The sequence below is a fragment of the Mandrillus leucophaeus genome, unplaced genomic scaffold, assembly GCF_000951045.1.
Source record: "Mandrillus leucophaeus isolate KB7577 unplaced genomic scaffold, Mleu.le_1.0 Scaffold765, whole genome shotgun sequence".
Taxonomy (NCBI): Eukaryota; Metazoa; Chordata; class Mammalia; order Primates; family Cercopithecidae; genus Mandrillus; species Mandrillus leucophaeus.
Window position 1 is genome coordinate 847969 of NW_012108308.1, and position 13082 is coordinate 861050.

Sequence of the window (13082 nt, forward strand, 5' to 3'; positions counted from 1 at the left end):
CCTTCAGTGCAATGAAGACGATTTGGTACATAGTGAGCCATGGGGATTTAATGGGTTAGTTTGGTTTAAGACCTGCTTCTCCTGCAGAATTCTTATCCTGTCTTAATAATCTCATCATTTTATCTTAAATCTCAGTTTAGCCGTAACAGTTTAGAGTAAGAGTATTAAACATGGACTACTTCAGAGTCATTTGGGGTCAAACTGTCAAATCCCTAACTTGGAGTCTCGAGCCATGTGACCTTGGACTCCTTAATTGCCTCATCTGTAACATGGTCTTAACACCTACCTCATAGGGTAATTGTGAAGCCTAAATACAATTATGTATAAAATGCTTACCCAGTGCCAGGGACATGGCATGCTTATGAAATGGTACTTGCTATGATTTTTCATCCCCACTTTGTAGCACACTAATATATTTCTTCTATTATTTTCTCCTGTGTGCGCCCTGCCTCCCCCTAATATTCCAGGCCCCCAATTGTAACTTGTCTCCAAAAACAAAAATCTCTGAGCTCTATCTAACCCCAGCCTAAAATTGAGCCACACTTCCTATACGTGATCCGAAGAGGAAATATGATCCAGACCTTATACTTTGTGGTGTAAAGAAACTAGGTAGATATCTGACCCTTCAGGATAACTCAGATTCACTTAATTTTTATCAGGAGTATGATGAATTAGCCGAAACACAAGGAAAGCTAGAAGAAAAACTTCAAGAATTGGAAGCGAATCCCCCAAGGTAAGGAAAACAAACACAAAAGTTCAGAGGGATAGCTTTTACTGTTCTTTCAGTTTGATTTAGAAAGAAAATTGTAAATCATAGTGAGCCTTTATTTATGTTCAGTGAGTGGTTTAAATTGTTAAATAAATTAATATGTGACTACTTGTGAGGTTTCTAAATCCCCTGCTTCTATATTTTAATGTGTCCTAGATACCTAAACAGATTGTTTCTAAAGAGAGAGCCTTTCTCCATAAGATCTGATATTTGGATAAAGATGCAATAGATGGAAATTATCTTTTTTGAGGGGGTAGAAGGTGCTGTTGCTTTATACTTCCATAATTTTGGGAACTAGGTGGGTATTATACTTTATTTCCACTGGGTTTTTGACAGTGAATGCTGGTGAAATGTTTTCACTTGCATCCAGCCTCCACGTAAATCTGTTTTGTTCTGTATTCAAGGATGCTGCCCATCCTTTCTTTTTTTGAGATGGAGTCTCACTCTTGTCGCCCAGGCTGGAGTGCAGTGATGTGATCTCGGCTCACTGCAACCTCCACCTCCTGGGTTCAAGCGATTCTCTTGCCTCAGCCTCCTGAGTAGCTGGGATTACAGGTGCCGCCATCATGCCCGGCTAATTTTTGTATTTTTAGATGGCGTTTCACCTGTTGGCCAGGCTGGTCTCAAACTCCTGACCTTAGGTGATCCACCTGCCTCGACCTCCCAAAGTGCTGGGATTACAGGCATGTGCCACCGCGTCCAGCCTGCCCATCCTTTCTATAGAGTCTATGCTGCGTGTAAAATATAAGACTTTTTTTTTTTTTTTTTTTTTAACAACTAATAAGCTTTTATGATATAAGGTAATTTCATATGAAGAATTCTTTTTTTTTTTTCCCCAGACAAATGAGGCCTACAAGTAATTTGCTTTACGTAGTGAGCTTGGCACTGCTCTAGACATCAGAGATAAAGAGGTTAATAAGACGGATAAGATGCTACTTTTTGATTTGTAATTTCTTCATATAAGGCACAGCCCTGGCTTAGATTCCGCCACAGTTATTGAGATCACCTACATCACACTGAGAGAACTAGTGATATCTTTTAATAATCCTGTACTCCTTTGTTCTTTTGCAGTGATGTATATCTCTCATCAAGAGATAGACAAATACTTGATTGGCATTTTGCAAATCTCGAATTTGCTAATGCCACACCTCTCTCAACTCTCTCCCTTAAGCACTGGGATCAGGTAAGTTTCCCTTATTTTTTTTGTTGCACATGTCTTTGAGAGAGATTGTAAGAGAAACAGTTAATTTTGTATGTGTGTTTTTAAACAGCTTTAGTAAGAGACATCATTTAAATACAGTGAAATTCACCTATTTTAAGTGAACAGTTTATTGATTTGCCAGATTTCAGTCATAAGCCCCCACACAATCAGGATATAGAACATTCCCATCATCCTGAAATGTTTTCTCCTGCTCCTTTGTAGTTAATCCCCTGTGCTCTGGCTCCCGGCCCTGGACAACCACTGATTTGCTTTATCACTGTAATTTTGTTTATTCTACAGTTTCATATGAAGTGAATCATAAAGTACATAGCTTTTTGTGTGTGATGTATTTCACTTAGTATAGTTTTTGAGATGTGCATGAAGTTTTTGAGATTCATCTTTTTTGCCTATATCAGTTGTTTGCCTTTTTATTATTTAGTAGAATTCCATTGTGTGGATGCACCCCAGGTCGCTTATCCTTTCACTGGCGCCTGAATGGGCTTTTGGGTTGTTTCCCTGTTTTGACTTCTAATGAACGAAGCTGCTTAAGAATGTTCATGTCTTTCTCTTGAGTAAATATGAACGGAATTGCTGGGTACTATGGAAAGTGGATTTTTAACTTTATAAATCAACTTCCAAAATATTTTCGAAATTGCCTTCCTACCAGCAGTGTATGAAAATTCCATTTTCTCCAAATCCTCACCAATCTTAGTAATGCCAGTTTTGAAAATGTCAGCCATTCTAATAGGTATAGTAGTACTTACATTTCTCTGATGACTAGTGATGGAGAGCATCTCTTCCTGAGCTTATGAGCCATTCATGTGTCATCTTTGAGTAAAATGTCTGCTCAGATCTTTTGCCTATTAAAAAAGTCTGATCGTCTGCTTGTTGATGAGTTTGAAGTTTATTATGTTCTTTAAATTCTAGGCAGAAGTCCTCTGTCAGATTTATGTTTTGCAAGTATTTATTTCCTTCTCATCTGTGGCTTGTCTTTAATTTTGTAAATCTGTCTCAGAGTAAAAGTTGTTTTTTTTTTTTTTTTTGAGACAAGGTCTTGCTTTGTTGCCCAGACTGGAGTGGTGTGATCATGGCTCCCTTGCAGCCTTGACCTCCTAGGCTAAAGTAATCTTCCAGTCTTGGACTCTCATTCCTATTTATAAACTTTTTCTTTTAAACTATGTTCTTTTTGTATCCTGAAAAAATCTTTGTCTTACCTGAGGTACAAAGATTTTATGCTATGTTCTCTTGCAGAAATTGTATGGGTTTAGCTCTTATGTTTAGGTCTATACTCCACTTTGAGGAAAAGTAAGTGAAGGGTTCATGTTTTTCCATATAGTTATGTAATTATTATTCCAGCACCATCCATTTCTTCATTTCTCTTGGCGCCTTTGTTGAAAATTAATTGGCATGTAAGCATGAGTATTTAAGGTTGTCTTTTCTGTTAATTTATATGTCTGTCCATATGCCACTATCATACTGTCTTGTAAGTTCTCCAACTTTGTTCATTTTTTATTGTTTTGGCTATTTTAAGGTACGTATTTTCATAACAGTTCAACTTGTCAATTTCTACAAAAATCACTTTCTGGGATTTTGATGAGGAGTGCATTATTTCTAGATCAATTTAGGGTGAATTGCCATCTTAACAATATTGAGTATTCTTATCCTTAAATACAGTCTACTTCTCCAAAAATGGTTTTCTTTCATTTACGTCAGTGATGTTTTATAGTTCTCAGTGGGCAGGGCTATACCATCTTTTCTTAAATTTCAGTGTGATTTACTCTTCAAGTGAGAAATCACAGGGCTTCTTGAACCAATCTCTAAATCTGAGACTTTGACCAGACTAAAGCAGTATAGGCTGGGTATGGTGGCTCACACCTTTTTAAACCCAACACTTTGGGAGGCCAAGGCGGGTGGATCAATGGAGGTCAGGAGTTCAAGACCAGCCTGGCCCTGTCTCTGCTAAAAATACAAAAATTAGCCAGGCGTGGTGGCAGTCACCTGTAATCCCAGCTACTTGGGAGGCTGAGGCATGAGAATTGCTTGAACCCAGGAGGTAGAGGCTGCAGTAAGTGGAGATCACGCCATTGCACTCCAGCCTGGGCGACAGAGCAAGACTCCATCTCAAAAAAAAAAAAAAAAAGGAAAAAACCAGTATGGAAGTAAATTATTAAATTTTTACTTATATATTTTAATTTACATTGTACATTTTCCTAGTAAAAATTATTTTGACAGGCCGGGCATGGTGGCTCACGCCTGTAATCCCAGCACTTTGGGAGGCCAAGGCGGGCGGATCACCTGAGTTCGAGACCAGCCTGGCCAACATGGTGAAACCCCATCTCTACTAAAAATACAAAATTAGCCTGGCGTGGTGGCACATGCCTGTAGTCCCAGCTACTTGGGAGTCTGTAATGTATTCAAAAGCCAGATAAATACACGTGATGTTTAATCATCTGGATTTCCTAGATTATCATTCCCCCTACCACCTCCCTACCCTAACCACCATAGAAGATCCGGACTTAGTGGTATTGGACTGGGATGATAAAAACTATCCAGGGAAGGCCAAGCGTGGTGGCTCATGCCTGTAATCCCAGCACTTTAGGAGGCTGACGTGGGTGGGTCAGGAGTTTGAGACCAGCCTAGCCAACATGGTGAAATCCTGTCTTTACTAAAAATACAAAAACTAGCTGGGTGTGGTGGCGCATGCCTGTAATCCCAGCAACTACTTGGGAAGCTGCGGCAAGAGAATCACTTGAACCCAGGAGTCTGAGGTTGCAGTGAGCCGAGATCATGCCACTGCACTCCAGCCTGGATGGCAAAGCAAGACTCTGTATCGGGGGGAAAAAAAAAAAATCCAGGGAAGAAAGAAACTTCCCTAATCTCACTGCCCAAAGATTTAGGGACATTTTGGTGTTTTCTCTTCTTTCTTCAGTTTCCTTTGATAACTGTAACTAAATACTGAGTGATTTGTTCTTTAGTTTGCCTTAAAATATTGACTGTTTCCAGAAGCTTGTGTTTTCATTGTTGTACAGAACTAGGTGCAAATGACACAGATTAAGAAAAGGTTGGAAATATGTTCTTTTCTCTCCTCTTTAGGATGATGACTTTGAGTTCACTGGCAGCCACCTGACAGTAAGGAATGGCTACTCATGTGTGCCTGTGGCTTTAGCAGAAGGCCTAGACATTAAACTGAATACAGCAGTGCGACAGGTTCGCTACACGGCTTCAGGTATGTCACTGCTTTACAAAAGGTAAGAGAGAACTCTCCTGAAACAGGACTGATCTTTTGTTAGGTATGAACTATCAGGTACATTTCCTGATAGAGTGTTTAAACTATGACACCATAGGTAAAAACTGGCGTTTACAGACAATCGAGCCCATAGAGTCTTCGGTTCTAACCTTATCATTTTATAAACTGGGAAACTGAAGCAAGTTTTAGGGTTTCCAATTTGAGCTAGTTGGATATTACTGGTTGAGCATCCCTAATCTGAAAATCTGAAATCTGCAATGCCCCAGTGAGCATTTCCTTTGAGCACTATGTCAGTGCTCAAGAAGTTTTCCATTTTGGTGAGCCAGTGAGTTTGGATCTAATTTTGTTACGTATATTCATAAATACCAGAATTTTGGCACCTGGGCTCCAGTAGGACCCACCCCTTTTATTTCACCATCCGCATTTTGTTCTTTGGATTCATTTTGGCCTTTTCTATTCAGCTGGGCTAATTCGCTTACGTTTGGTTCCTAGTTCTGGAGCAGTCCTGCTAATAAGTTGACTTCTTCAGAGATAGTTTCCCTGTGCTTGCTATGGGGATAGGCTCAATACTCATTATTATTGCTGGTTTCAGACTACATTTAATGTAAAGTGCAGGCAACTGTTGCATTTTGAACTCCTCAAGATAGTCATCTCCCACTCCGAGAACCCATGTGTGACTGTGTAGGCATGAGAAATGGAGACATAGCCATCAATCTTACCCCGCGCTGCCCATTTCCTTAGAGTTACTGAGATCACCACAGATGTTTTGGTTGTTTCTAACAATCAGTGAAACAGTTTTCCATTTAATTTTCCCATCAGAGGCAGCTTCTAGTTGACAGTGCTGAGAAGATCTGCAGCCTTGAGCCTTTTGCAGGCAGACGGAGAACAGTGAGAATAGATGTTGTGCCGTTTTCTCTAGTTCTGCAGCCACAGAAAATGAGCATGTACTGAGCTTTCATATTTGAGATACATATATTATATCTCAAAGTATATATAGTATATAAACAGACATTCATTAAAAAATAAATGAGGAAAATGATGTTAACATAATTTCAGTACCCTCTCTGCGGTCAGCTTTGAGCTCATTAATACTCTGACAAGCTGAGGATGACTCTACATTCTCAAGCATAGCACGCTCCGCAGTGTTAGGCTGCATCCCCCAGATCTGCATCACAGCCTTCTTGTAGCATTCTTCTGTTGGTTGATAGTGAGCAACTAACCACAGTCAGAAGACATTGGTTCTGTTGGGATGAGCATTTTACTCTTTATTTTTGCTCTAAATGTACTTAACTTGAGTAAATGGTAAGGTCCTTTCATTAGTCTAGATCACCAGTGTATGGGGAGGGTAGTGTGGGGATGACAATCAAGGATTCTGAAGTTGACTACGAGGGTTTGAATCCTGGCACTTATTACTTGTGTGGCCTTAGATGTGTTATTTCACCTCTACCTCAGTTTTCTTATGTGAAACATGAAGGTAATGAAAATAGAAAAATGAGAATTGAGAGATGGATGTCCATCTGTTGTACACTAAACGTTCAGTGTCCTTATCAGTGCCATATTCATCACCACTAGTCTTCTCCCACCCAACCTCTGCAGGATGTGAAGTGATAGCTGTGAATACCCGCTCCACGAGTCAAACCTTTATTTATAAATGCGATGCAGTTCTCTGTACCCTTCCCCTGGGTGTGCTGAAGCAGCAGCCACCAGCTGTTCAGTTTGTGCCACCTCTCCCTGAGTGGAAAACATCTGCAGTCCAAAGGATGGGATTTGGCAACCTTAACAAGGTAGCTTGCCTTAGACACTTCCGTCTACAGATCTAATGTACAAATAGCAGTCTTAGTCATTTACTTGGTGAGGAGGGGCCTTGCGTTTTAGGGCATTTGGCTATGCTCTCAATTGTGACATCAGGGCTGAGGCATGTCAGTTGATTCTCTTCAGTGTCTAAGTCTATCATCAAGTGTCTGTTCATACGGACTTACTCTTATGGGGTCATTTCACAAACTCAAGCCTATAAAAAGAGGATCGTAAATGTCATCCTAAATAATAAGAATTTCTGGGCTTATTTTGAAAGCAGATTAGAAGAGACTTCAAGGAAGTCTGTTGAAGCCAGTATTATCCGGCCCGTCACTAGCTCATGTGCTTCTTTCTGACGGTAGGTGGTGTTGTGTTTTGACCGGGTGTTCTGGGATCCAAGTGTCAATTTGTTCGGGCATGTTGGCAGCACGACTGCCAGCAGGGGCGAGCTCTTCCTCTTCTGGAACCTCTATAAAGGTAAATGCCTTCTAATTTTAATCTTTTCCATATCCTTACAGGAATATAGAATTTGAAATATTTGGGATTTTCTCAATATATATGCCTTAATTTCTCTCTTTATTAACTCAACAAACAATTCCTGAAATATCTTCTAGGTACTGGGGTGTAAAAATACCTGCCTTTGAGGAGCTGCCAACTTAGGATACAGTAAGCGGGGAAGCAGCCTTAGAACAGGGCAGTAGGTGGCATGACGGGCTGAACGCCCAGGTTACTGGAGGTCCACTCAGACTGGAGGGACAGGCCCAGGGAGGCTTCCTACCAGGGGAAGCTTGTGTTCCTCATTCTCAGACTGACTTGCCCCCATTCTTTGCTTGCTTCCCTTACAATGTATTTAAGAAATTCCTACCTCCTGTTCAGTTATTTTCTTCTGTAATTGGACTTAACTCTATGTAGACTTAAAGTATATTTGTACACCACCTCATTCCCAGAAAAGGCTGTAAAAAGAAGACATTGGCCTTGTCACTGCAGACACATCAGCTAACTGGCTTGCCTCCCATCCCCAGTTCTTTCCATTACTCCTCATTGCCCAGTGGTGAATGGTCTTTCACACCCCAGCGCCTCTAACTTCACAGAGGGGGAACTTGGCTCCCTGAGCACATTGCTTTCTGACAGCAGCAGCGTGTCTTTTCCCCATCCAGGCTGTCAAGTCCTGTCAGTGCCAGCCTTATAATGTCTTGCAAACCTATTTACTTTTTTCTATTGCCTACTTCCCAGTCCAAGCCATTCTTACCTATTGCCTGGACGGTTACCAATAGCTACTACTGCTATTCCTGCTTCTTTTAGCAACTTTCTACTGCTGAAAGAAAATGTTCAAACTCCTTATCTTGGCCCATGCTAAGGTTCTTCATTATCTAACTCATCTCTACTTCCTTGTCCATCCCCAGGTTCCAGGCACATTTGGCTGTTCTCACATCCTGGAAGACACCATGCTGTTTTCTGCTTCAGAACCTCTACATGTACTGTGGTCTAGGCCTGGGGGGCTGCTTCTCCCCCCACCCCCTCGACCCCACTTCCTTCACAGCCTGTCTTATTCAGCATTCAGGTTTTGACATAAACGTCAGTATTCCAAAGACTTCCAGGACACACACATCTCCACTGCACCAAATGTAAATTAAATTTACCCCCGTATGCTTTTCCCTATAGCCTACTTTTTCTTCATAGCTTTTATCACAATTAATAATTATCTGTGTAATTTTGCATCTGTTGCTCTATTGGAGTATATAGTTTATAGCTTTTTTATCCCCCTCTTCTAGTAGTGTGCCTACCACCTATGTCTGTTGCATAACTATTCACCAGATGGGTGACTGAAGACAGTCCTGGGCTTGGAAGGGCCTGGGATGGCTGAAAGGGATGTAGCCATTGTCATGGAGCTATCTAAGGTAGTCAAGGTTAAGAATTCTGTGCCAAGGTAAAGGGATGCTTAATAATTCCCTTTTATTAGCAAGATCTGAAATTGTATCTTTGGAACTCTGCTGTATTTTGTCAAGTTAGAAGCAGTGAGGTGCCTGTGAATCTTACTTCACTCTCTAGTCTGCCAGCTCCTAGTGGCTGGTTTCTGGCGACAATAGTTCCATAGGCTGTTTCAGAAACATAATTTGTCTCTTTGCATTTCAGTGGTGCTGCTGTATGTGTCTTGTCATCAGATTTCAGAGCACCAGGAATAAGGTGGGGCCTGATAAGGACGTTTTTGAGGAAAGTCTGTAGGAAAACCCTAGAATTATCCTTTCTGTTTCCCCAGCTCCAATACTGTTGGCACTAGTGGCAGGAGAAGCTGCTGGTATCATGGAAAACATAAGTGACGATGTGATTGTTGGCCGATGCCTGGCCATTCTCAAAGGGATTTTTGGTAGCAGTGCAGTACCCCAGGTAAGTAAATAGGTGAGGTAAGCAGGGATCTAGGCTTCAAACTCAACCAGGGTTTAATGTATTTGCAGCATGTTCTTGGTCAGGACAGTTTAAGCTAGAATTGAGGTGTGTGCCTTTACATGAATATTAATGTTTGGAGTTCATGGCCTAAGCATGGGGTTCAGAAAAGCCCCCCAGAACAAGAGCTGGGGAATCTGAAGGCTGTTAGTTACATTTCTCCTCTGGCTTTAGAGTCACACCATACCCGACATTTTAGACAAAATGGCCAAACTCCAGTGAGTATCTCTGGGAAGTTTTCAGAGAACCTCTTGGTACTTTTTCCTGTTCTTTGAAATACTTTAACCCCTTAGGATTCCTTTGAAGGGAAGCATATTGTGAATTTATAAAAGAGAATAAAGGCCGAACCCTCTGTAGATCTCTGGATTCATAGACAGGAAGGCAACATGGAGGCATCCTTCCTGTCTGAAGTCCTTTTGTCCACGTCTATTTTAAAGCAGAGCATTCATCACTTGATCACTGGCTCTCACATCTGTTGCCCTTCTTTCTCTCACTTACATTTCCACCCACCACTGCTTTTCCACCTTTCAAGGATTGATTTGTCCTTGGTATATCATAATGACTTTTGCTCCTGGTTTTTCTTTTAGCCCAAGGAAACTGTGGTGTCTCGTTGGCGAGCTGATCCCTGGGCCCGGGGCTCTTATTCCTATGTTGCTGCAGGATCATCTGGAAATGACTATGATTTAATGGCTCAGCCCATCACTCCGGGCCCCTCGATTCCAGGTGCCCCACAGGTGAGAACTGGCAAACTATCTGGGCTTATTTGGGAAGAGGCCCTGATTTTTTTTTCATATTTTAGTCATTCTATCTTTGGACCTTTCAGATAACCAAGCAGAGTTAAACGGATGGCACCATTTCTGATTTCTCATCATTTGGTTTTGTAAATCTAGGCAGCCTGCATTCAGAATGGAGGAGTCCAGAGTATAAGTCAAATAACATTTTTCCTTATTCAGGTTTTCCCCCTAAAAAACAAAACCATTTTTAATTGCACTTCCATTTTGTAATGGCTCACAGGATTGCTGCAAGGTCGCAATTACTAGGGGCTTCCAGGGCATTCCTGAGAAATAACCCTGGGTCCTTATCTAGACCCTTATGCCAGACCCCACTCCAAGAGCAGTAAGAATTCCTCAGTGTCATAGCCCAGACCTGCTCTGAGCTGCAAGGCTGAAGTGTCCCTGATCACCAAATGTCCTGTGCTTCAGGATAGTGAGGCTCCCTCCCAGAAGGTACTGAGGGAAGGACGCTCTAGAATTGGGTATCTAAACTGATGAGAACACGTTAAGCATCACTTTAGGACCGAGGCTAGGTGGAGTTTTATTGTCTCATTTCTCCTTGTCAATTCTTGGAAAATGCCTACTGATAAGGGAGACTCAGATAGAATGATGAATAGTAATTGGGGGGTCAGCCTTTACAAGGTCAACAAGAATTTAGTAATTTAAGTACAAGAGTAAAGGTGTATGTGCAGCCTGCCAATTTTCTTTTTCCCCTAAAACAGCCGATTCCACGACTCTTCTTTGCGGGAGAACATACAATCCGTAACTACCCAGCCACAGTGCATGGTGCTCTGCTGAGTGGGCTGCGAGAAGCAGGAAGAATTGCAGACCAGTTTTTGGGAGCCATGTATACGCTGCCTCGCCAGGCCACACCAGGTGTTCCTGCACAGCAGTCCCCAAGCATGTGAGACAGATAACATTCTAAGAGAAGAGGCCCATGTGCCTGTTTCTGCCGTATTAGCAAGGCTCTTCTAGCAATACTAGATCCCACTGAGAAAGTCCACCCTGGCACCTGGGCTCCTGATCGGCTGCTGGAGCTCCTGATTTGACAAGGGAGCTTCCCTCCTTTGAATGACCTAGAGCACAGGGAGGAACTTGTCTATTAGTTTGGAATTGTGTTCTTCATAAAGACTGTGAGGCAAGTGCTGTGAAGTAACATCTTAGTCTCGTTTTTTGTTTTTTTTAATATATTTTGAGAATAAAACTTCATATAAAATTGGCCCTTCTGTTCCTTTGGGTTGCAGTTACATACAAGATGGGGGCGTTACTCCTTTGGAAATGCCAAGTTTATCCTATGACAATAGTAATATATGTTTTCTCCATGTTTAAATAAGGAAGATGTTTATATAAAAGAGAAAAATGGTTTGATCAGGTCAGAAGATAAGGTGGGGGGCGGTCCCGTAGAAGCAGTGGATTTCCTAGTCAGTGGGACTAGACTTCCCCACTAGGGAGGGGTGTGGTGGTGTGCCAAGAACATAAGTATTAGGAAACTTTGGATGAACTTTCAAGATAAAACACAAGAGTGAAACAAAGTTTGAGCCTTTGGGAGACGAGTCTGCCTTTATTCCTGATTCCCTCCATGGGTACGTGCTAAAACTTCCCAATTCTACGAAAGCTGTTGGTGTACATTTTGGGAAGCACACTACGTAAGAGCAAGGGCTTAGGTAACAGCTGGTTTAACAAATTGCCACAAACTTAGAGGCTCTTAAAAAAAAAAAAAATCTACAGTTGTGGATGCTTAAAGTCTAAAATGGGTCTGCAGGGCTGCATTCATTATGGAGGCTCTCAGAGTGGGGAGGATCAGTTCATTTCCTTGCTCTTTTCAGCTTCTAGGGGTGGGAAGGCTTGTGGCTCCTACCTCCATCCACAGAGCACCTAACTCCAATCTCTGCCTCCATCATCACATTGCCTTCTCCTGTAGTCAAATCTTTGCCTCCCTCTTAAAAGGATATACCTGCGACTACATTTAAGGCCCACCTGGATCATCTAGGATGATCTCCCTCATCGCAGAATCCTTACCGGCAAAGTCCCTTTTGCCCATATAAGATAAAAACATGTTACATGCTGGTTCCTTACCAGGGGCTCCTGACAGATAAACTCAGTTACTACAAATCCAAGTAATGCCCCTTAAATGTGGTTTTATTCTTAGTATGAGTTAAGGGACATAATGTATATTGTTGGTCTGATGGGAAGATGAAAACAGAGAAGGCTTTTCCCCCCCCTAGTCTTAAGAATTCGTGACAGTATGGAAAGAATCTGCACACCAGGATCAGGGCAGGTGGCGGAACTGATGAAAGGTGAGGGCTGTGCACAGTGCATGGACCTCGGCATACACCTGCGTCTGAATCTGAGTTCTGCAATCAACATTGTTACTTCACGGGGATTAGCTAGGGTATCTAATCCGGGGTAGGTCTCTTAAGAGTTTTTGTTTTTTAAACAGATGGCATAGGCAGCTTGAGAGAGAGATGACTCTATCTGGCAACAGTGGGCAAGCCTGAAAATTAAATGTTGCAAAGAAATAGCTGCTGATTATAACTCTAGTTATGTGGGTCCTATGCATGTCCTTTTCTAAGCCTCAGTTAATGTTTCCAGTCCTTGCAGTATCAGTAATTGATTACGTAAAATACCCAGTTTTAAGCATCATACAATGAAATATACTAGAGCTGCATCAATGCATAGAAGACAGATACACAGAGATGACATTAACACTCGCATCACAGACTTGCACAGAGTATATATGGAAACGAGGGAGCTTTATTGGTTACATATTGTACTGCAGAGCCAACAGAGAGCATTCGCGCCAGAGGATACATGCAGACAGGCAGCTCCAACGATACACATGCACCCAAGGAGCCC

At 41.8% G+C, this 13082-nt stretch overlaps 1 protein-coding gene across 1 annotated transcript in view; it reads left to right on the forward strand.

The window, feature by feature from the left end:
- The window catches only part of KDM1A (lysine (K)-specific demethylase 1A), a 67671-nt gene extending 56223 nt beyond the window's left edge, over positions 1–11448 (forward strand). Inside the window, exons 12-19 of the mRNA XM_011966586.1 lie at positions 660–733; positions 1841–1952; positions 5064–5196; positions 6814–7001; positions 7374–7488; positions 9269–9396; positions 10041–10187; positions 10949–11448. Coding sequence (XP_011821976.1) covers positions 660–733; positions 1841–1952; positions 5064–5196; positions 6814–7001; positions 7374–7488; positions 9269–9396; positions 10041–10187; positions 10949–11134 — 1083 coding nt within the window. The 3' untranslated portion in view covers positions 11135–11448. The remainder of the gene's footprint in view (positions 1–659; positions 734–1840; positions 1953–5063; positions 5197–6813; positions 7002–7373; positions 7489–9268; positions 9397–10040; positions 10188–10948) is intronic.
- Positions 11449–13082: the final 1634 nt, after the last annotated feature.